The sequence below is a fragment of the Sciurus vulgaris genome (assembly GCF_902686455.1).
Source record: "Sciurus vulgaris genome assembly, chromosome: 13".
Lineage (NCBI taxonomy): Eukaryota > Metazoa > Chordata > Mammalia > Rodentia > Sciuridae > Sciurus > Sciurus vulgaris.
In genome coordinates, this window is record NC_136474.1 from 50,366,679 (window position 1) to 50,391,685 (window position 25,007).

Consider the following 25,007-nt stretch of genomic DNA (forward strand, 5'->3'; position numbering starts at 1 on the left):
TGGGCTGATAGGAAAGAAAAGGTGCTATTACCTAGGTGTAGGCTTTCTTTTGTCTTAGAATGACTGCTTGTAGTAACACACACCTAGGGCAGGAAGAAAGAATCCCCCTTAATAACAATTGTATAAAATTGCCTACTCCGCCCAACTGCAGGTTTCACACAAAGGCCAACTGGAGTGTGTGAAGCAAGAGCTGGAAAGAAATTCATGCAATTGGAATGTGAATTCTTCATAGGGTCTTTGGCAGAACCATCTACCAGGGAGTGCCCTAATGGGAGGTATCATTGCCAAGGTTCCAACCAAAGCTGAAATTTGCATGCAGTGAGCCAGAACACTGGATACAATCAGGCCAAGAATTCCACTCTGTTTTGGTTAACATTGAGGATTCTGATCTCAGAAGATGAACCAGACAAAGGCCATGTGCAACTGAATCTCACAAGTTCACATGGAGTCCTTAGACCTGAGGCGGGGAGAGGGGAGAGACAGAAGGGACATAATCACAGGCAGGAATGTGGTTGGATTCTGGAGACTATTTCATGGTAATAAGGACTTGAGTAAGTCCCTTAACCTTGGCTTCCTTATCTGTAAACAAAAGCAAGTGATTTTAGATTTGTGTTTCCTGATGGCCAGAAATTCTAGAGGAAATTTGGAGTATGGCAATGCAGGCTAATATGGAAGTACCCTTTCTTCAGTTTGAGCCAGAATGATTTCAGCTCAACATGGTCATGCTAATTACTTCATGCCAATTAAAAGTCTACATTTGAAATTATGTAGATCTTTAATAACATGGAAAAATATTTGTTAAGAAATACTGTTGGGGCTGGGGATGTAGCTCAGTGGTAGAGCATGTACCTCGCATGCACGAGGCCCTGATTTCACACACGTGCACACACACACAGAAGAAGAAGAAGAAGAAGAAGAAAAGAAATACAGTTGGTGAAATTTTTTCAAAGCAGAAGGTCATAGGGAAAGAGTAATACTTTTTTTTGGAATGATAGAATGTTGGGGTTCTGAAAGATGCTTTCCTTTTTATGGGGGTTGCCATGAATCCAACCAACTGGACAGCAGAATTTACTCCTTGTCTAGTTCCCTCTGGTTCCCATTGTCTAGCTTTCCCTCTGGAGGCCACAGGTGTGTGATGTTATAAGTAGAAATGCCTTTCATGTTCCTGTTTTGTTTGTATTCTTTTCATTGTTGTTTGTGATCTACACATGCTCTTGACCTAGAATGATGTCATTGCTTTCTCTGTGAAGTGATGAATGAGGAAAACTTTTGCAACCTGCTCATTAAGTGAAACCAAGCCAATGGCAAGTAGCTGCATTTTAACAAAACAAGTTAAAGAAGATTAGCAACAATACACAGGACCCAGGGTTTCTGATCCCAGTTCATATTCCTAGAGGACATGGGGAAGGCTGTCATATTGGGGAGGGGATGCAAAAAGGAGAAACCTATGCTTTGACCTAGAGGAGCATCATCTATGAGTATACTGTTAGGCAAATCACTGTATTCAAGGGACATTATTGAGTCTGATTATTCCCTTGCAAGACACTGTGAGTTTGTCACTCTCATGTGTCTAGGTTCTTGACTCTAGGGAAATTCTTTTCAACAATAGCATGGCAAGTTGCATTTCCATCTTGCGATCTGAAGGACATAGTGAAGCATGAATCACTTCTGAAGTATTGGGAATCCAGCCAAACCCCAAATTCACTGGTGTTGGTGTGGGTTTGTTTACACCCAACTACGCACGTCTGTCCCACCCACCCCTCCTAGGGTTAGTAAACCAGTAGCTCCTCTGCGCTCAGGATCATCTGTACTCTTCACACCACAGATGGGCCTCACTCAGCCATCACTTTCCTTCTGTTCTCTCAGAGTCCTCCTTGGAGCACACATTTGGAATCAGGAATCCTGGGTCCATCAGGGAGTGGGTGGAGGTGTGCACCTGTGGTCCCAGTTACTTGGAAAACTGGGACAGGAGGATCCCTTGAGTCTGAGAGTTTGAAGCTCACCTGGGCAACATAGGAAGACTCCATCTTCAAGGCAAAATAAGAAAGAAAGTCCTGGGTCCACCATTATCCCCATTTTTCTTAACACATGGGTAAGTTACTTAATTCCTTTAAGCACTGTCTTTCCATGTTAGAACCTAGCAGCCCCATCTTGTCTTAAGAACACAAGTGTGTCTTATATTTACTTCTTTGCTGTTTAGAAGTACCTGCTCATCCATTCCTTCATTTAAATTTCAAAATAGCCTTTCTGTCCCCAACTCTGAACCACCACCAATCCAAATCTCATTTTCATTATTCATATTTATATCTCTGGTATCCAAGCCTGTGGAAGGTAGGTGCTGCCTGGATATTTGTTTTGCATACATAATCTTCTGAGAGAATTTTACTAACAAATATTCACTTTAGATATGTAGCTTTAATTTGATTATCCTTGAAGCTGTTCTCAGTGGGCAAATGCACTTCTACTTGGACATCACAAAGTTATTTTTAAACAGCAATGACAAAATGAGGTTAATGATTTTACATATCCTCTGACTAGGGAATGTTAAAAAAAAAACACATAAAAAACAATAGTGTCATGGTCTACTACAATCAATTTCTATGCCATGCTGTTAGATGTTGCTTTGTAGAGTAAAATATGAAATGCTGTAAGGATAAAGTCTTGATTTAAATTCACAGATGGTCAGTTCTGCTGCTGTGGTTTCTTATTCTATCAGAACATCTTTGCACAATGACTTGGCTGTGGGAAAGAGTTACTGGCCTGAATAAAGAATAGCGTTTTTAATTTAGTCTTCGCTTTCACTTTTGCCTATTAATAAACTAATTTTGGAATCTTAGCCATTTGTTGAATGTTTTCCTTCAAATAATCTTGTGTCTAGAAAGACTTTAAAAAAAATACCTAAAATCTTTCTCATTGTGTGTTAATCTTCTTTCATCAACTTACAACAGAGTAGGATTGTTAAAGGCAGTGCTGGGCATTCATTCAAATGATTTACTAGACTATTTAAAAAGTTTTTATTGGGACAAAACAACATAGGTTCATTATTAGAAAAATTTACAAATATAGACAAGAAAACAAAAATCCTCTTTCCTCATCCAGCCATCCTTGAACAACCTATTGAATAGCTTTCAGATATCTTTGGTTCTGCTTTTAGATACACATACATATTCATATATACCTTTTGTATATACATGCTTTGTATATACATGTTTTGTATGTACATGTTCTGCAAAAATTTTAGTGACAGCTTTATTAATATATAACTATGTACCATAAATTCATTAAGTATGTGATTTAGTGGTTTTTAGTAAATTCACAAAGTTATATAACCATCACCACTAATTTCACAACATTTCCATCTCTCCAGCAAGAAACCCAAGATCCACTAGCCGTCATTCCCTGTACTATGGCCATTTGTGTCTAGCTTTTCCCAACTAATATAATTTCAAAGACTTATCTATACTGTAGTGTGTATCAGATCTCTATTCCTTTGTTATGGGTGACACATATATTCCATTGTATGGATATACCACATTTTGTTTATTCATTCATTGCTTGGTGAACATTGCTTATTTTCACTCTTTGGCTCTTATGAGTAATGTTACTATGAACATCCGTCAGCATGTTTTTGTGTGGATGTATGTTCTTAGTTCTCTGGTATATACACTTAGGATTGGAATATCAGGGTCACACGGTAATGTTTTTAACTTCATTAGGAACTACCAACGTGCTTTCCAAAGTGTATGCACCATTTTATATTCCCACCAGCAATGTATGAGAGTTCCAGTTTTTCCATATTCTCACCAAATACTTGTTTTTAGCCTTATCTGTATTTTTAAAAAGCCATACTAATTGTTAGAAATGGCCATCTCCTTGTGTGTTGTGTGCATTTGTGTTTGTGGTGCTGGGGATTGAACCCAGGGCCTTGTGCTTGCAAGGTAAGCACTCTACCGATTGAACTATATCCCCAGCCCTCTTGTGGTTTTGATTTGCATTTCTCTGATGACTAACCACAGTAAACAATACTTATTGATCATTTTTATATCGTTTTTGAAGAAATGCCTGTACAGATATTTTATCCATCATTTTTAAATGGTTGAGTTCTAAGTGTCCTTTATTTTAGATATGAGACTTTTCTCAATACATGATTTGTAAATATTTCATCTTATTTTTTAGATTATCTTTCACTTTTGTGAGGGTACCCTTGGAGGCATAAAAGTTTTAAAATTTGATTACGTTTATTATTTATTTTTTTCTTTTCTTGCTTGTGCTTCTGATATATCTAAGAAATCATTGCCAATCCAGAGCCATGTTTTCCTTTAAGAGTTTTACAGTTTCAGCTCTTACATCTAGGTATTTTATTCATTTGATATGGTACAAGGTAAGGGTTCAGCTCTTGCATGTGAATATCCAGTTGTGTTAGAACCACTTATTAAAAAGGTTCTGTCCTTATTGAATGATCTTTGATCCCTGTTGAAAACCAAGTGATCATAAAGGTAAAGGTTTATTTCTGGAATCTTAATTCTACTCCTTTGGTCTATATGTTTATTCTTAATCCAGTAGTACACTGTCTTGATTATTGTCCCTTTGTGTTAAGTTTTGAAATCAAAAGTGAAAGTCCTCAGTCTTCCCCTCCCCCCAGATTGTTTTTGCCATTTCAAGTCCCTTGCATTTCCACATGAATTTCAGGATCTGCTTGTCAATTTCTGGAAAAAGAAAAGCAAAGCTGGGATTTTGATAGAGATTATGCTGAATCTGTAGATTGCTTTGGGGAATAATGCCATCTTAACAATATTATTTTCCAATCCATGAACATGGGATGTCTTTCCATTTATGGATAGTTCCCCAACTTCCATTAGCTTGACTTTTTTCAACTTATTGATTATATAAAGCAAAATTCAGCAGAAATTGTACTTCAAATCATATGTGTGTGTATGTGTATGTGTGTGTGTGTCAATATATATGCTTTCATAAGATCATTTTAATGGTCTTATAATATTTCACTATGTGGATATACCATCATTTACCAATTCCTTATTATTAAACATTTAGGTTCTTTTAAACTTTAAAACAACTCCAATAAATCCTTGCTATTGAATCTTTGAAATAGTTCCAATTATTTCCTGGGTCTAAATCTCTACAAGAAAAAATGTTAGGGCAAAATATATACCTATTGGAGTTATTTGCTAAGTACAGAAAAAATTGTCCTCTTGTGATATTTGATTCCGTGGATTCCATCAACCATCAGTTTTTTAAAAATCTTTACCAGCTTGATAAATAAAAGGTGAGTCCAATTGGTGCTTTGCTTTGCATTTTGGTTCCCAGGAAGGTCAAACTTTTTATAACAAATATGTTTATTAGCTTTTAAAGTTCCTTTGTCTGTGAATTACCTTTAGGTCTCTTGGACCTGAGTGGTCAGCCTCTCTGTACTTATTTTGTGTATGTAGTAAAGCCATTAACCCTAAGTCATTTATGGGATGCATTCTTTCCCTCCTTTGTTTTTAATTTTTGTTTAGTTTGCTTTTTGATGTAAAAACTTTTATTTCAGTTTTCATGTAGATAACTTTTTGGTCTTTATGACTTTTTTTTTTTGGTGTTATGCTCACAAATTCCTTTCTCTCCATATTTTTGGAGAACACATGGAAGATTAAATTGACATATTTTGTCCTATAACATACCTCAGGATTTAACAAATATACCAATCATGTCTCTGTCCTTCATCTTAGTCTCTTTGGGCTGCAGTAACAAAATATCCTAAAGATGATAGTCCATAAACAACAGAAATCTACTTCCCACAGTTCTGGAGGCTGATCAGTTCAAGATTAAGGTGCCAGCAGATATCCTGTCTGGTGAAGGTCCACTTCCTGGCTCATAGCAGTATCTTCCCTGTGTCCTCAGGTGGTGGAAGTTGACAACCAGGATCAACTTCAGTCTCTTGTGAGGTCACTAATCCCATTCACCAGAACCACCTGCATGGCCTCATCAGCCTCCAAAGTCCTCACCTCCTAAAACTGACACCTTTGGAATTAGGATTTGGGGGAGGGGGAGCATTCAGACCATAGAACCTTGCAAGAGTACCATTTTATTCCCGTTTCTGTGTCCTTGCAGAGCAGCCCTTTTGCAGCTTCCCTCTTTTTTTCCTTCTCTGTTCTCAAACTCCTCTGGACAAGTCCCCTGATCATCCTGACTCACAGCAATGACACCTCTAATTGCTTAGACAGCCTATGTGGACTTAGTTTCAGTAAGGTGAACTGCATAGGGGACCAAGCCTCAGACTGGGGAAGCACCCTTTGTCCCCAGGCTAGCGTGACAGCTCGAGTAACTCACTCAACATCTCAAAAATTGAGCTGATTGGGCATCTAAAGGATTTCCTTTAAGGTACCTTTCCAACTCGGCTAACCACAACTTGTAATATTGGCTGTCTTCTAAATGTGTACATTCCACCACTCCTCATTCGGCGAGTTCTTTAATCCCCGCTAGTATGTGGCTGTAGTGCCAGGGATTGGAGGTGCATTTTGTTGAAGAATGGACGGATCAATACTTGTCTAGGAACAAGGAACAACGTCTTTGATGAGAGTTCTGCAGGTGGTGGCAGCTTCCTGCAAGTCTCTTAGTTCAGGAGCCGGATTTACAGGCTGTGGTCTGGAGAGAGGTCTGATTTCTGCCCTGTCGGTGGGAAGGTCGGGCCTTCCAGGGGCCCCAGCTCCGGCTGCCTAGTACTAGCCCGGGAACGCCTCTCCCCTTCCCAGCCTGCGAAATTTGCCGCGCGCCCGGCGTCTGCGGAGACTACGCCTGCTGGCCCCAGGCTGGGTGCTGTCAGTTCCTGATCAGGCGGGTGCCAGCTCTGGTTGGTACAGCTTCCAGAGCCGAAAAGTCACCCCCACGCCGGAGCTCCGCGCGTGGAACGAGGGGTGCGGCTCCGGCGCCGCCCACACCCGGGGCTGTTCTGGCTGCTCGCGCTGCAGGCTCCACGAGATACGCACGGAGAGTGGCGGCCGCCGGGACGGCTGTGCCACCGAGTCCCTCCGCCGGTGGCCCAGGCAGGAGGACTCCGCGCGGCGGTATGGAGGCGGCCGTGCGGGCTCGGGACCGGGCATCGCTACCAGTCCTGCAGTCACCACCGCCGCTGCTTGTGCTCCTGCTGGTGCTGCGGGTGCCGCCAGCCTGGAGCGCGGCAGCTCCGGACCCCGCGATGGGGCTCAGCCTGCACCCGCCCTACTTCAACCTGGCCGAGGCGGCGAAGATTTGGGCCACCGCTACCTGCGGGGAACGGGGCCCCGGCGGAGAGCAGCCCCGGCCAGAGCTCTACTGCAAGTTGGTTGGGGGTCCCAACGCTCCGGGCAGAGGCCACACCATCCAGGTATGGTCCGGCAGAGAGCGAGGGTGGGGTGTGGGGCACCAACTCCCTCCCAGAGCGGGCAAGTCACCAGGACCAAAGGATTGGGTCCTTTCCCCACGCGCGTTAGTGACCCCATGTGACAGGGAAGTGTGCTCCAGCCCCGCACGTGCGGGGGACCCCTGAAGGTAGGCACCGTGCTCCAGGAGTGAGCCTGTGGGAGCACCGCCCTGGTAGCACGCCGCCCGAGGCGGGGACGGGTGAAGCGCGGGTGAGTGAAGGCTGTGGTCAGGTTCCAGCATGTAGAGGAGAAAGTCCGAAGCTGCGCTGTAGGGATGCAGCAACTGTCCATCACCCAGGTGGCACCCGGCCAGAAAGTGAGAGCCCCAGGCATCGAGGGCGCGCCTCTTGCCAGGCCCTTGGTCTCCCTGACTTTATTACCAGAAGTTGGTAGGAGTTACCTTCTGTAGTACAGTTTAAGAGAGAACTTTCAGGTTAAATCAATAGTATCATTCTAATATCACTGAAAAGATTCACCGTACCCCGCTGCCTGAAGTGCCGCTATTCAGTCATTGGGGCCAAGGAGACCTTCAGTGATCAGACTCCCTCCCAACACCTGGATGAAAAGATAGTGCAGCTGGTGCTTAGTGAACATCTCGTGGTGTGCCAGACTCTTAGGCAGGAGCCGCACAACCCACTGGGAAGTGGCTGAGAGGAGGAGGGTAAGAAAATTGCTCCTGCCTAGGGCAGGGAAGCAGCATTTGAATCCAGTCCTGGCTCCAAATCCTCAACGCTAAGCAGTGATCGCCTCCTTGTCCTGGGAAGGGCTGTTGAGGAAGAGGAGTTACCAGAAGAGGGAGTAATTTTGGAGTTTGGGCTCCAAAAATAGCAGGATTATTATTGGTGTCTAGTTTAGTGTGTTAGAGATTCTTTTGATGGTGTATGTTCATAAAGGACAAGTAGTTGAACAGGCTGTGTCATATGTTGATTTATTTATAAACTATATGCATGTATTCGCTATTAATATGCTGTGCACATTATAAAATATGTAATAAGAGAAATTAAAAATAACTGATGAACATACCTTTTATCATTTTAATATATTATGCATATTATAAAACATGCAAAAGAGAAATTAAAGTAAAATAACAATGAAAATACTTAAAATTTTCACTAACAGTCCCTGAATAATTTTGCTTTTTCTAGTTATTTTGTGATTGTGGCTAACTATAGATATACAAATGAAATTAAGTATATAGTTATTTTTGACAAGTTTAATTTAGCACTTAAGATTCAACAATTCAGCTGATTTTTATATTAATATTTGATTTTAATGGTTGCATAACTAAAGTATGTAGATTTAAATGGAAGAACTGCATTGACTACTATATTCCAGACGCAGCTACATAATTTATAGAGTCCAGTGTAGAATGGAAGAGTGGAACCCTTGTTTAAAAATTATTTAAAAATTCAAGATGGTGACAGCAGAACATTAAACTAATGAGAGACCCGATAAGTGTGCCTATGTGACTGCACAGATCTCCAGCTGTCCCTGATCACTAAATCATGGTATTCATAGTTTTTCCCCATCCTTCAATTATTCTAAAGTTGTTTTTTTTTTTTTTTTAAGTCAAAACTTGGCTAGTAATTGTTTACTTTCCAGGTCGTATTCAGTATTTTCTACTAGTGAAAGTGCTGCATTTTAAGGTCTTAAACAATAAATTCACAATTCACTGCAAGTTTTCTTTTGGAAAATATTAAAATATACTAGAGAAGTTTGTTTCTGTGTTTTCAAAAATACAAATATGAGTATTTTTAGAGTTATGTAGTTCTATCTTTTCAACAACAAAAGATGAAAACATTTCTAAACATCTGTTTTTCAAAATACCTTTTCCAAGGCATACATTTCCTTCAGCAGTGTCTACTTTTCTACATTTTGCGAAAATGACACTTTTACTTTGATGGAACAGAGTGAGGGCCTTTAGTATTCTATAAATATCTACCAGGTAGTAAACTTCTGGCAGCCACTTGTCATTTCAGCAAGGCAGCAAGTTCTGAAGTTTTGTGGAAAAAAGCACATAACTCTGCTTTAAGGTTAAAAGATCTTTTGAGTGTTCTGCCCAGAGATAACTGGTAAGCCCATAGTAACTCCCAATTTCAAGACAGATTTGTAACTTTTCTGCTATTTGGGGGGACAGAATTCATATGTCCATTTAACCAGCCACATGTAAGCTGTGATATGTCATGGTCAGATGATAGCTTGGTGGCCTACCTTTTCCTTCAGACACTCAGGACCATTGATAACTTATGACCAGCTGACTTGGGGATCAGGTGGAGGCCCTTCAGTCATTCTGTATATTACATATTAGTAAAAACTAATTTAAAAGGTTTTTTTTTCATTTTCAAGTAAAATAAGGATGAACAACATCTTTAGTGTTTCTGTCTTGAAACTGTGTGCTAGATTGCCTGGCATACCCAACCTTGGAAAAAAATGTCCTAATTATGGGTGAAGAGAATTATGTGAAGAGAATGAAGGCATCACAGAGATCTTCATCTGTCTTCACTCCCCCAGCTTTATCCAGGGAAGGCCTCCCTCATTCTCCCCACTGACTGTTCATAGGTTAGCATTACTGTTCTGGAGGCCCAGGAAAATCACATTTGCTGTTCTAATTGGGTTCTTAGAGCAGGTCAGTCATTAAATATGGGCTCACACTCCCAGATAGAGTAGGAGGTGGCTTTCTGAGGTCTGAGACCTCAGACAGGCAGGATATAGCCTGTAGAAAGAAAATGCTCTCTGGTGTTATGCCTTATTCTCATCTGCAAATAAAGGTTCAACAACATCCCTGCAGAACTGTGCTTTCTGCTTTCATAGTTGAGGGCTTGGGAGGGTGTACTCATTGCTGACACAAGAGAAGCATGTTGGGGACAAGATGGGAAAATTGAGTTCCAGAGGTAGGACTACTAGACACTCACTCTTGCCCAGAGTTGGCAAAAGCTAGCCCAGATTTGCCTTTTGGAAAACTGAGAGATGGAGGGAGACAGGTGGAGAAACGAGATTATGATTAATGGTTATATCTGAGTGATGCTTGATTTGAATCTGCTCATGCGCAGCTCAAGATGGGAAAAAGAAGCGTTAACCAAAATAGTTCTGTTTCTTTGAACTTTCTAAAAATAAATTTTGGGAGATAGCCAGCATTTAGAATTTCAGGTCAAAAGGATTTTGCAGAAAATGTGAAAAACCAAATAACGAATAAGGGTCATGTCTTAGAACAAAATCTGGTTTTGTGGTAGTGATCTCCCTCTCTCTCTCTCCCTCTCTCTCTCTCTCTGTGGTAAGACATCTATAACACCAATGCTGATACTTGAATGGTAAACTTTTAAAACATCAGGCAGGATGTTTTAAAAGTCTGCATTTTGTTTGTTGTGTGCAAAATGTAATGTAATGTAATGTAGTTTCTCTGGAGTTAAGATTCATTTAAAAAGGTTTTATATATTTGTTTCTGCTCAGACATTAAGGTTTTTGTGTTAAAGAGCTCTGTGATTTAGGGATTCTGTCTGTCTTCTTCATAGCTGTATCCGGAGCATTTTGCATGGGCCTGAAACAGTGCAGGTGTTTGGAAAATGTTGAATGAAGGGATGACAGAAACGAACCCAAGTCAAAGACTAGAAAGAAGCTAATGGAAAATGTAAATGTGAAAAATATACCAATAAATTCTAGTCTGTTGAAAAGTAATTATGAATGAAACATGCTACACTTTGTGCTTTGGTTTGGAATGTTAACTTACCTATGGAATCTAATACACAAGACATTTGACAGAGGCAATAAGATGGAAATAGAAGGCCACGTTGACAGTGTCGCCTGGTATTAGGTAACTGTGCACTAACACTGCACATAAGGGATGAAATGCACACATTTACCAAGCACATGATCTTTATTTTGTACACTGACAGTTCAACCCGTCCTTTAAACATTTCTGTATTACACTGTGATTTGTATATGGGGCTGTGACTTGGCCTGGATGATACAGATAGGAAAATGCCCACACCCGAGTTACGGCAGTGAGTGAGTGTGCTTGCTGTAAGCCACAGAGCAGTTTCAGTTGTGTTTGTGTAACTTGCACTAATGGCCATAAACAGGAAAGCCAGCTTCACTAAGGCTCTGTTTATAGTGCTATTGTGAAAGAAAATCATTTGTTAACTCTAACAAGGGCCTTTTCCTTTCACTGTGTGAAAATCTTGAGCAAGGGCTGGGTAATCTAAGGCTTGTACTATGTCAATTGACGTATTTGTAACAATTACTAATGTTAGTTATTTAGAGATTTCAAATGAATCACTACAATCAGAAATTGAAGGGTGAATGGCTCTTTTAAAAATGATTTTCCTAATATGTGTTCCATATTTGTGGAAATTAGCCAAAGTTTAGCATTGAAAGTTATATACAAAACATATGGAGAAGACAAACTTTTTTTCTCCACAATTTTAGATTGGTGTATTAGGGTTGTACATAATGGTGGGGTTTGTTGTCATATATTAGTACATGAACACTATAACAATATAATATGGCCAGGATCACTCCCCTGCACTTCCCTTCTCTCTTCCCTCTTCCCACTTTCCTCTACTATACTCACCTCCCTTTGCTGTTCAAGTGGTCACCTTTCACCTTTCGACTTTGTTTTCCTTTTTGTCGCCACCACCACCCGCGGCAACAATTGTGTGGGTATTTATCAGAGGTGGACTGGAAATAAACTACTTCTATTCCTGTGCTGCTTCCTTGCTTGTTTGCTTATTCCCTAGCTTATTGAGGAAAAGAAGCTTGCTTGATTTTAGAGAAAGAGAGGCTTTGAGAGAAACATAGGCTTTGCTTATAGAAAGAGGGACTTTGCTTTTAGAGGAAGTTTTTAGAGAAAGAGAGGCTTGCTACGCTTATCAGAGATCCTTTCTTCTTAGAGTCCCACATCCTGTGAACTAGGTGCTGTCGATCTGAGGGCTAGCTGCTTCTTCTAGCTGCTTCTTCTCTCTGCTAGCTGCTGCTTTTTGCCTTCCGCCTACTGCCCGCTTATATTCCCTCCAGGAGGCGGAGGGCGGGGCCACGCTAGTTGAGATCAGGTGAGGAGCCAGCTGCCCTATCACAGCAAAGGTTAAAACGAACAGGCACGATCAGGAGCACTCGGGAACACCTGTGCATGCATTGTGTGCATGGACTTAATTGGATACAGCCAATGATAAATCACCTGAGTGTGCTTATGTTAATTAACCTCCTCACTGCCCAAGTGTTCAAAGCAACCTCCAGCTGGCCGCCAGGCGCCATCCCGGCGCAGCCCACATGGCACAGCCCCCAACACCTTTTTCCTCTCTAGCTTCCCCATATGAGAGAAAAAAAACAATCCTTGACATTTTGAGTTTGGCTTATTTCACTTAACACAATGGTCTAATGTTCCATCCATTTTCCTGCAAATGACATAATTTCTTTATGGCTGAATAAGACTCCATTGTGTATATATACTACATTTTATTTATCCATTCAGCCATCGATGAACACCTAGGTTGGTTCCATAATTTGGCTATTGTGAATTGTGCTACTTCAAGTACACATGTATGGCTATAGTATATTGACTGTAATTCTTTAGGATAAATACCATGGGGTCAATAGAGTAGAGCAAAGGGATTGGGGGGAGGGAGGATAGTTGGGTCATATGGTGGTTCCACTCTTAGTCTTTTGAGAAACCTCCATACTGATTTCCATAGTGGTTGTACAAATTTACAATCCCACCAACAGTGTAAAAGTATTTGTTTCACCTCATATTCTCTCCGGCATTTATTGTTTTTATTCTTTCAAAAATTTTTAATTTGTTCTAATTAGTGATACATGACAGTAGAATGCATTTATGCATTTTGATAAATCATACATAAATGGAGTATAATTTCTCATTTTTCTGATTGTACATGTAGGATCGCATCAGCCATGCAGTCATATATGTACATGAGGTAATAGTGTCTGTTTCACTCTACTATCCTTCCTACCCTCTTACTCCTTCCCCTCCCTTCACTCCCCTTTACCTAATCTAGAGTAACTATTCTTTCCTAGTGACCCCGCTCCTTATTGTGAATTAGCATCCACATATCAGAGAAAACATTTGGCCTTTGGTGTTTTGGGTTTGGCTTATGTCAGTTAGCATGATATTCCCCAACTCCAATTCTTGACGGCTGCCATTCTGATTGGAGTGAGATAAAATCTCAGTGTAGTTTTGATTTGCATTTCCCTAATTGCTAGGGATGTTGAACATCTTTTTCATATATTTGTTGACTCTGTATTTCTTAGAGAAAATAAACTTAAGTATTTCTCCTTGGAGAGCCCAGTTCTTACACCAGCTAAGAAATAGGATTCCATACAGCAGACTGGCAGTCGTTTAAATTTGTTCCTCAGCAAATCACAGATTATTGGAGTATATAGTTCTTTAGAGATGCTGATGAATGGTTGGAAACTACAAATGTTCAATGTTTGAATTGAAAGAAACTTTTATATAACTACAATGCACCAATTAAAAATAAATACATAAATATCCAATAGAGTTGAGGAAAGGGATTGGGGAGGGAGGATAGGGGACAGGGGAGAGTACTGAGGATTGAAATGGAGCAAACTATCTTATATGCATTTATGATTGTGCTAATAACAATCCCATTATCATGTATAACTACAATGCACTAAAAATAAAAATAAAAAATTAGAAAAAAGGCAAATGCATTAAAGCAGCTATTTTTTAAAAAAAGATTTCACTTTATGCTCTGAATTACTGTTATCATTGAGAATACTTTTTTCTATTCCTTTCCTTTCAACCTATTTGTGTCTTAGGATCTAAAACAAGTCTCTTATAGACTCATTAATATTTGGATCACTAAAAAAAAACTTTTTGCCAATTTCTGACTTTTAATTGACAAATTAAAAAAGTGATTACTAATAAAGGACTTCTGTCATTTTGCCATTTGTTTTCTGTATGTTTTATTTATTATTTTCTGTTTGCCCAATTTTCCTATTATTGTCTTCTTTTGTGTTTGATTTTTTCTAGGGTACTGTTTTAATTCTACCTTCATTTCCTTTTCTGAATATTTTTTAGTTATTTCTTAGTGATTATTCTGAAGATTAAAATTGGCATCCTAAATTTATAATAATTCAGTTTGAATTGATACCAGCTTAACATCAAAAGCATCCAAAATTTTGTTCCTATACAGCTCTGTCCCTATTCTTTGTGCTATTGTTGCACATTACACCTTTCTGTGTTCTTGTTCATTGACATAAATTTACAATTATCATCTTATGTATTTATCTTTTGACTTATATAGGGAAAAAAGAGAAAGCAAAAAATACGATAATACTGGCTTTTATATTTACTTATGCACTTATCTGTACTGATGCTCTTTATTTCTTGTATGGCTTTGAGATACTGTCTAATTTCTTCATTTTGACTGAAAAGGCATTTCTTGTAAGGCAGGTCCACTCGCAATGAATTCCCCAAGATTTTATTTACTGTGAATGTATTGGTTTCAACCTCATAGTTGAAAGATAGTTTTACTGGGAATAGAGTTGTTTTTGTTGTTGTTGTTGCTTTGGTTGTTTATTTTTACTGGAATTGATCCCACAGGCACTTACCCATTGAACCACATCCCCAGCCCTTTTAATATTTTATTTAGAGACAGGGTCTTGCTAAATAGCTTGGGGGACAGGCTAGTGTTTTTTTTAATTCTTAAACATTTTATTCATTTAATTTTCATTGATCCATCTTTCTCAGAATAAGTACATCGCACCAACTCAAGACAGGGTAGTGTTCTTGACTGACAGATTTTTTTTCCTTCAATGCTTTAAATATGTCGTCTTACTGCTTTCTGATCTCCATGGTCTCTGATGAGAAAAAGGTTGTTAATCTAATTAGGATTCCCAGTATGTGATGAATTGCTTCTCTTTGGCAGCTTTCAACATTCACTCTTTTTGATAATTTGATTATAATGTGTCTTGGTGTGGATCTCTTTGAGTTATCCTACTTGGTGTTTGTAGAGTTTCTTGATAGAATTTATATTATTGTTTGGGAGGTTTACAAATGTTATTTTCAAATATTCTTCTCTTTTTCTTTTTCCTCTCCTTTTGAGTGTATGTTGGTTGGCTTGATGATATTCCACAGATCCCTCAGGCTCTCTTTGTACTTCTTCCTTTTTCTTCCTGTTCTTCAAGATGGATAATTTCAATTGACCTATGTTCAGATTCTCTGATGATAGGTTGTTGTAGGTTTTTGAATAGATTCCAGAGTTCTGTAGAGGTTGAGTGATAGTTTTTGCCAGCCTAATTATTGCTTCCGTGGAGGGACACTTCTTTGGTACTCCCTACTAAATCATTTTTCATGAATGCCCCCACATCCCAATTTTATTTACTAATTTCTTGACTTCTTTCTTACTTTCTTGTACCACCAGATGCTTCAGGGTAATTTTAAATTTTCTTGCCTTGGGATCAATTACTTCTTTAAGAAGTCCTGGTTTTGTTTATTGAGTATGGTACTTGGAAACCAAAGTCTGGATGTTCGATGATGTGCTCATTGTTACTGGTGTGTCATTGCTTCCAGGCCTGTTCAGTGCACAGAGCTGGGAGATACGTGGATATCTACTAACTCCTATTACACACACATCTACGTCAGAAACACAGTTGATTTTTGCCTATTGATCTTGTATCCTGTCACTTTGCTGTAGTTTTTCTGTGGACTTTTTAGGATTTTCCTCATATGTGATTATGTTTTACTTCTTCCTTTTCAGTCTGTATGCTTTTTTCATTTGTTTATTCATAAATATGTATTCATTGACTGTTTCATGTCAGGCCACATGCTGGACACTGAGGATGCAAAAAGGATCAAGACAAACCTTTCCGTAGATGATTAGCCTTCTTGAGATCTAAATCGGGAAGCGCCTATGATGGAAAATGTAGCATTATCTCCTTCTATGTGTTATCAAACTAGTTTTGCTTAGTAGTGAAGAATTCTGGCTCTGAAATTATTTAGATTTGAGTTTAAATTCAAATTCTATCAGCTCTCTCTTTCTGAGACTTCCCTACTATGTATGTTGGCCTGCTTGATGACATTGCACAGATCTCTTAGGCTCTTTTTATATTTATTCATTCTTTTTGAATGTATAATCTTAGTTTCCTATATATAAAACAGGATTAATATTAGTATCTATCTCATAAGTTTATTGAGAGGATAAAAAGCACTTAGCACATTTCTTGGAAATAGTTAATGTGTATAAATGTTAATTCTTTTTGGGTAAGATTTCTAAAATTGTAAACTACAAAGATGATTTGTTACAACAGTCAAATAAAATTTTTGAGTAAAATTCTTTGAGTGTAATACATTATATACTGAAAAGATTTGACAGGCTAAATAAGTTACAAAGACTTCTATAGCCTTCTGAATTATAGTAATGTAAATTATTCTGGTACACATTAATAACTAACATTTTGTAACATTTTTGGGAGAGGTTTTAATATTTAATGTTAATTTAGGTAGCAATAATGTATTCTCCCAAGCCATAAATTTGTTTCTAGTTCTGATTTAGACATTTATGAATCCTGGGCTCAACATTCTGCACAACCGTAGAAATGAAATAATGTAGCCCATTTGTGTACAATGAATCAAAATGCAGTCTGTAAAAAATTAAAAAAAAAATAGAAATTAAAAAAAATTCTGGATCCATTTGCTTAGAGAGGAAAGGATTTATTAAAAAGTGCCTGAGTGGTTCCAGTCAATGGAGCTGCCTATGGTTGTGCTGCATACATGGTATCCTAAGAGGGAAGGTAGGGGTTGAAATCCAGCCTGGGAGGGCTGCATCTGCTCAGAAGTAGGGAGCCTTTTTTTGCTTTGCAAGAAAGAGCTACCAGGGCACTGATTAGATCCCTCATGCTAACAGAGTGGAAACTGCCCTGGGGAAAGTCACTGAGTCCCATGTGTCCTACTGGTTTCTCAATGTCACAAACAGTGTATTCCTCCAGTGGTTTTCCCATCCTAAAAGGTCATAAACAACATGTTGAACTGATAAATAAATACTTACTAGAGAGAAATATGGATTTTAAAAGGCTATTGTTGCACATCTTAACTGTAGAGAGGTAGGGAAGAAATCCATTTTTCCATTAGTTTCAAGCTGTAGCTCTTACTACACATACTGTAAAGAAAGGTACCAAATGAGGGGTGAGCAGAATGGTGAGTAGGGGAAGCAGCCTGATAATCAGGGCCTTGCTCCCTGCTTAAGACAAGACCTCCATGTAACACATGCTTGGCACTGTCCTAAGCCACCTTATGCGTATTGATTTCTTAATTATCAAAACAATTCATGAATTTATGAATGAGCTGCTTTAGTGTGCTCATTTTCTAGATGAAGGAATGGAAACACAGAAAAGTTAAGTGATGTGCCTAAGACCCCGCAGTGGGTGTGTGGTGAAACCAGGATTCAAAACAGCTTCTCTGATGGCAAAGTTTGTGCTCTTCCCCACCTGGCCATGTGCCACAGTTGAGTTAACTACTCTATCCTTAGAATCCCGGCTAAACTTTGAACCACCTTGCTAATTCCACTCCTCACCTTGAAACTGTTCATTTTCACATCTGTTTCCATATTAGATCATCAGCTTCCTGAATGTGGGGCCACTTCCTCCTGTTCATGTCTGTTTGCAGTGGCAGCCCATCTTAGATACTCCCTGTGACTTTATGAAGAAATGCTCAAGGAGCAACACCCAGATAGAATTTTCTCCCATAGGAACAACAACCTAATGGAAGTATTGTCTGATCTCCTGCCCTGCCCCCCCAAAAAGTACCCAAATTTCAACCAGCTGTCTTTTGGAAGAGAGGTGTGACCCTGATGAGTTGAATTTCAAAGCAGAGTTGTCTATTGCAGTGACTAAGTCCAGTGCCTAGGAGAGCAACCAGAAGCTGGAAGAGGCAGGGAAGGAACCTTCCCCCCAACAGGTTTCAGAAGGAGAATGGCCCTCCTTGGCACCTTGATTCCAAGCTCCTAGTCTCTGGAATTGTGAGACAATCACTTTCTGTTGTTCTGGTTTGTGCTACTTTGTATGGCAGTCCTAGGAAATTAATATAGCAACTTTTTAGCTTCAAATATCTTAGCCCAGTATTATTGACTGGTGTGTGAGTGTTATCAATGTGTGGGAGAGCAGAGGATGGGGGACAATGAGTGAGGCTCAGTGGGTGGTTCTGGGGCCTCTTTTTTTGAGATTTTGCAATCTGATAACTCAAAATGTGGTGCATAAACAGAATGAGGAGAGCTCTTGGCTGAACAAATATTTAGGGATCACCTACATTAGGAGTCATCTTTATATATGAAGAACACATCAGACTGACACAGAGTAAGGATTCTGTTTATGCGTGATCCGTGGAGTGTGGTCTGAATGCCTTCTGGTCCCACTGGCTGTGAGATGTTCTACGAGGTTGATTCAGGTGACCTGAGGCTAGTGTCATCTTTTAATGACACCTGGAGGCCAACAGCATTGGACATTCTGCATTGTCTCTGCCCTCATCTAGCATCTTAATGTTAGCAAAATTTACATAAAAGTCATCACAGTCACCTCTTCTGTTCATTGCAGCACTATTAACAATAGCCAAGATCTGGAAATAATACAAGTGCCCTTTAACAAATGAAGTTAAAGAAACTGTCACAAACACACACAGTCTCTCTCTCTCTCTCTCTGCAATTATTCAGCCTTAAAAAAGAAGGAAATCCTACCATTTGTCACAACATGACTGAGCCTGGAGGCTGTTATGCTAAATAAAATAAGCCAGGCACAGAAAGACAAATATTGCATGATTTCACTTACATGTAGAATCTAAAAACTACATGTCAAAAACACAGAAACAGAATAAGCTGGAATGTTGACATGTGCCTGTAGACCCAGCTATTTGGGAGACTGAGACAGGATAATCAAGTATTTGAGCTAGATCTGTCTCAAAAAGAAAAAAAATAATAAAAAGAAAAGAGTGGTATCCATTCAATGTCAGGGAATTAAGAGGTGGGGCAAATGGGGATGTCAATCAAGGATACAGAGTTATTGTTATATAAGATGAATAAGTTCAGAGATCTATTGTACAACATAAGAACTACAGTTACTAACATTGTACTGTGTACTAAAAATGTGCAAGGAGAGATTCCCGATGTCCTTGCCACACTTGAGCCCACACAAAGGTAATGGTGTGAAGAGATGTTAGTTTGCTTGACGATAGTATTCATTTTACTATGTATATCAAAGCATCAAGTTTTATACTTCAAATATATACAATAAAAAGAAAAAATAGAAACAGAGGAGGCAGGAGGAAGTGCCACCCAGTATTGTATGTGGAAGGAGAAAAGCTGTCCTGCCCTGTCCCTGGCTTACTGCAGGCAGGGTGGCTGGATTTGGGGATACTGTGTATCTGGGAGCCTTGGATCCACATTTTGCATAGGGACCAGTGGTTGAATGAGTCCTTTATTACTAGTGAGGACTCTGGGGGCTGCATCAGGGGATGGGAGGGAAGGGACTGTGAATTGAAAAGTCCAATTCCTTACATCCTGGGATAAGCTCTGCAGATACTAAATGTGACCAAACATTTATGTGCATCAAAGATGGTGGTGAATACTCTAAAAACAGTCTAGATCACACAAAGTATTTTGCATAGTGATTTGATGAGAAGGCAGAAATTTCACTAAATTTCTATTCTTACTCCTTCTCCTCTCTTTTTCCTCTGGTCCATAAAAAGTCCCAGAAAAAGCCTTTTGTGGGGGTTTCCCACTGTCAGGAAAGCAACTCTCTCTGTCATCTGATCTTTGCCTGGTGATATTCCATGGTGGGGTGACCAGTGGGGAAATGGAACACTGGGGATCTGAGACCCTCTCCTCTCTTTTGCTTCTTGCCCACAATATCACAGTGAGTGAATAGTCTTGATTGGTACTTTGAGTTTAGCTCAAATGCTCTAACTGACCACGTTTGTACCTGGAAGCTGAATGGGGCTGGTAAAATGTCTTCTGAGGTGATCCTTCGATTCTTACCAATGATAAAGGACTGTGCTATTTGGAGAGTTGAGTGCATTTCCAGTTATTTGTGTGTAATACTCATTTACTTCTCTATTTAGCAAATATTGATTGACATCTACTATGTACCAGACACAGAACTGGGGACAGTGGACTGAGAAAACAATTCAGAACAAGACAGAAAACAGTCCCTGCCCTCTCTGAGCTAGCATTGCATGGGAGAGTGCAACCAGTGAGTAACAAATAAAATGACTTTAGATTTTTACTGTGCTTGAGAGAGATTAGGATTCTGTGATACATGTTAATGGGAAGTGTTGTTGGTGCAGAAACCTGAGGAGTGAGAGGAAGTCAGCCTGGTGAAGAGGTTGAGAAAGTGAGTTCCAGGCAGGGAGACCAGCAGGACTGAGGATCCCAAGGTGGAATGGTATTTGGTGTGTTCTAGGAACTCAAAAACCATGCATGTATATGTAGAAAACATATATTGTTGTGTATTTTGAATTTTATCCCTGAGTGAGGGAGACCTCAGTGGCTTTTCCAAGTTTTATAAATGCGGCACCTTATTTTTGTGTGCGTTTATATTCTCTCTGGTCCTTGAAAGAATTGAAGTGACTGATAAAACTGAGAAAGAATGAATGGAAGAGTTGAAGGAAGTCAGGCAGGGAAAAGAAAGGAGGAAATAGTGTAAGGATTTCATAAGGAGAGTCAAATCATAACCGAGGGAACTCCGGAAAACCTGATTGGAGGAATGAGTCAGGTTGGGGACAGACTCTCTCCTTGGAGACAGTATCTGGCTTTTAGTAAGTTGCTAGTTGATGGCTGAATGAATAAACTATTAGGGCAGACCCATTTTTATTAATCTAGACTTTGGGATAAACTTTTTATGAAGCAAAAATATTCAGTTTTGGGGTATTAAGTAGAGAGGCCTAGAAACCTCTTTTTGAGATTTTTTTAAAAAAATCAGAGCATTATAGTTATTTTTAGTAGTTGAGTTCAGTTTGACAAAATCATACGTGCATGGAATTTGATTTCTATCCCTGTTCCCTATCCTGTGCCCGCCCCCCACATTTTCTCTCCCCTCCTCCCCATTCTCCTTTCCCTTCTCTTTTGATCTTCTTTTTACTCATTTATTTATTTTTGTTTGGTGTTTTCTACATATACATAAAGGTAAAATCCCCTGTGGTATGTTTATATATGCATATAATTTGATTTTGTTAAATTCTTTCTATATTTCTTCCCCTTTCCCCTTCTCTCTTGATCTCCTTCTACTCCACTGATCTTCCCCATTTTTTAAGACATCTAACCCCCGCCACTGCCTTCTTTCCCTTATTTTGCTGTAGCCCCATATGAGAGAAAACATTTGACCCTTGATTTTCTGAGTCTGACTTATTTTACTTAGCATGATGTTCTCTATGTCCATTCATTTTCTGGAGAATGACATTTTAAAATTTTTCTTTATGGAGGAGTGAAACTTCATTGTGTATATATACCACATTTCTTGATCCATTCAACTATTGACAGGCATCTGGGCTGATTCCATAATTTGGCTATTGTGAATTGTGCTACTATAAACATTGAATACTATATTGTGAAGTGTGCTACTATAAACTAGTGTGCTGATTTCAGTTTTATTGGATAAATACCAAGGAGTAAGATAGCTGGGTCATCTGGGGGATCTATTCCTGATTTGTGGAGGAATCTCCATACTGCTTTCCAGAGTAGCTGGACTAACTTGCAGTCTCACCAACCATGTGTGAGAGTGTCTTAGAGACCTCTTTTTGAATGGAAGGGAACCTTTGAAGAAACACTGAGGCCAGAAGAGTGACTGTCACTTTTTTCTTTCTTCTCTGATTTGGCCTTGTTAAACAAAGGGATCAGGACCTGAGAGGTCTGGGAAGCTGGTGAGACTGTCCAGGGAACAGCCTGCGTTGACGTGGGAGAGCTGTGTGGAGTATGAATGGCACTTCTTGGCTGGGTCCTGCCTGTGGTCAGAAGTGAGGTGCTGCGCATGGGGGTCTGTGGAGAGTAGAAGGAGCAGATTTCTGTTAGGGTAGAGAAGGTGAGTCTAGATTTGATTAGTCGGTGCTTTTTAATGCTGAGTTTAGTGACATTGGTATCAATCTGCAGCCTGTTTACTCCAAGGCTAGAAACAATCATCAAATCACTAACATGTAACTAAAAAGTTCATGCCACTTTCACTTATTAATTAAAGCAAGAAATATTAAGTTCCTTCAGATACTGTTCTATGACTATCTCAGTGAACAGGTTGGTGGAGTCCTTGATCTTAGGGCAGTTATAATCCAATAAAAATGCATTATGGAGGCTGGGATATAGCTCAGTTGGTAGAATGCTTGCCTCACATGCACAAGGCCCTGGATTCAATCCCCAGTACCACGGGGAAAAAAAAAAAAAAAAAGAAAAAAGAAAAGAAAATGCATTATGGTTTAGGTTTAGATATGAGGTGTACCTCCAAAATTTCAAAATTGTCTTGAGACAATTCAAGAAAGTTTAAAGGTGAAATGATTGGGTTATGATAACTTAGCCTAATTAGTACATTAATTTACTTGAATGGATTAACTAGGTGGTAATGGTAGGCAGATAGTTTGTGGCTGGAGGAGGTGGGTCACTGGACGTGTGCCTTTGGGTATATATTTTGTCCCTGGTAAGCAGTAAGCAGAGCTCTTTCTGCTTCCTGCTGGCCATGTCCTGAGATGCTTTTCTCTTCTGCCATGATGTTCCGCCTCACCTTGGGCTCAGAGCAATGGAGCTGACTGTCTATGGACTGAGACCTCTGAAACTGTGAGCACCAACTAAACTTTTCCTCCTCTAACATTGTTCTTGTCAGGTCTTTTGGTCCTGGCAACAAAAACACTGTCGAAAACAAGATGATAATTGCAAAAACATCAATTCAGCTAATAGAGGGCAGCACTTCATCTGAAAGAGTTTTAGGGAAGATCTCTCTGAAAAGAGAGGGCTGTCTGGGAGCAGTGTTTTCCTGGGAAAGGGAACACAGGTGCAAAGGCTCTGAGGCAGGCAGGAATGGCCTTGGAGTAGCTGAGAAATAGCAAGAAAGTAAGTGTGGGGACAGTGGAATGTGACGTGCAGGGATAGAAAGTGGGAGGTAGTTTCAAACTCCTTTGTTTGAATCCTGATGGAGAGAGGGAAAGAGAGAGAGAGAGAGAGAATATGGAGGGAGGGAAACAGCATATAACTGTAGACGCCAAGTCCTTTAGCAGGTAGGAGGGACAGGATTTTTGAGTGTGTGTGTGTGTGTGTGTGTGTGTGTGTGTGTAGGAGGTCTTTAGACACAGATGGCTTCTCCATCACCTCAGGAGGGAGGGCAGGTGTATGATATCAGTGCAGGAAAGATTGTGGATTAGGAATAATGGAAAGTTAAGCAAATTCATAAGGTGAAAAGAGGTGCAATGAGCTTTGAGAATGTGTGAAACAAATGAATATAGTGCAATAGTGTATCAGTATAGAGAAAACACAGTTCTCCACTACCTATGGATGGAGAAGCCTAAATGCATCTTCCTTTACCTGATTCAAGTCCAATTCACTTGTAGCCATTGCCCAGCATTCTCTGTTCACCTCCAATCTTCGGGCTGCCTGCAGATTCAGATGCTGCACTTGTAACACTAGACAGCTGTTTTAGTCAGCTTTTTTATCACAGTGACCAAAAGTCCTGACAAGAACAACATAGAGGAGGGAAAGTTTATTTGGGGCTCATAATTTCCAAGGTTTAGTCCATAGATGACCAACTCCATAGCTCTGGGTCAATCTGATCATCATGGTGGAAGGGTGTGGCAGAGGATAGCAACCCAGCACATGACAAACAGGGAGCAGAGACAGAGAGCATGTCCCCAGTGATCTGCTTCCTCCAGCTACACCCTACTTGCCTACAGTTACTGCCTGGCTAATCCATATCAGTGATCTTGTTACTCCTTTTATAATCGAATCATTTCACCTCTGGAAATTCTTGCATTGTCTCACACATGAGCTTTTGGGGGATACCTCATATCTAAACTCTAACAACAGCTATTCCCTTTCTTCCCCTTCTCTCTTCTGCCTGTCCCCAGCACTTCCTCTTGAAGTTATCCCTCCCTGGATTCCTGTCTGGGTTCCATTTGGACAAATTGCTCCCTGACCCTTGTGCCTGTCTCCCTGTCCATAAGAGTCTAATGATTGACCCGACCTTGTGGACTTGTCATGATGATGAAGAGTGCGTTCATGTGAAGGGAAAGGTGCTGTCTCTGGTGTGGGGGTGTTGCCTTTTGTCATCTCTGTCACCCATGCAGCCACTCTGAGTGTGGCACTGTCCTTCACTATGACACACCCTGTAGATGCCAGTCATCATCGCTCCTGTGGTTCTCAGACCATAGTGAGCGAGGTAATCACTTGGGGTAGTTTTAAAAATTCTGAGTCTGGATCCCACCAGAGACGCTGATTTGGTAAGGCCAGGGTGAGGCCCAAGAATAGGCCTTTCCAACAAACACGGCATTGGTTTTAGTGGCAGGGTTGTCACATCCCTGGTTGGAGCACTTTGTGGATGGCATCTCATTTAATCCTCACAAGAACAGCACGAGATCAGCTGAATTAGACCATTTTAATAAAGTGAAAACAGAGCCCAAAGGAG

General features: G+C 40.1%; 1 protein-coding gene across 1 annotated transcript in view; it reads left to right on the top strand.

The window, feature by feature from the left end:
- The first annotated feature begins 6,468 nt into the window (after nt 1-6,468).
- The window catches only part of LAMA3 (laminin subunit alpha 3), a 248,463-nt gene continuing 229,924 nt past the window's right edge, over nt 6,469-25,007 (top strand). The window contains 1 exon segment of the mRNA XM_079108746.1: nt 6,469-7,360. Coding sequence (XP_078964872.1) covers nt 7,064-7,360 — 297 coding nt within the window. The 5' untranslated portion in view covers nt 6,469-7,063.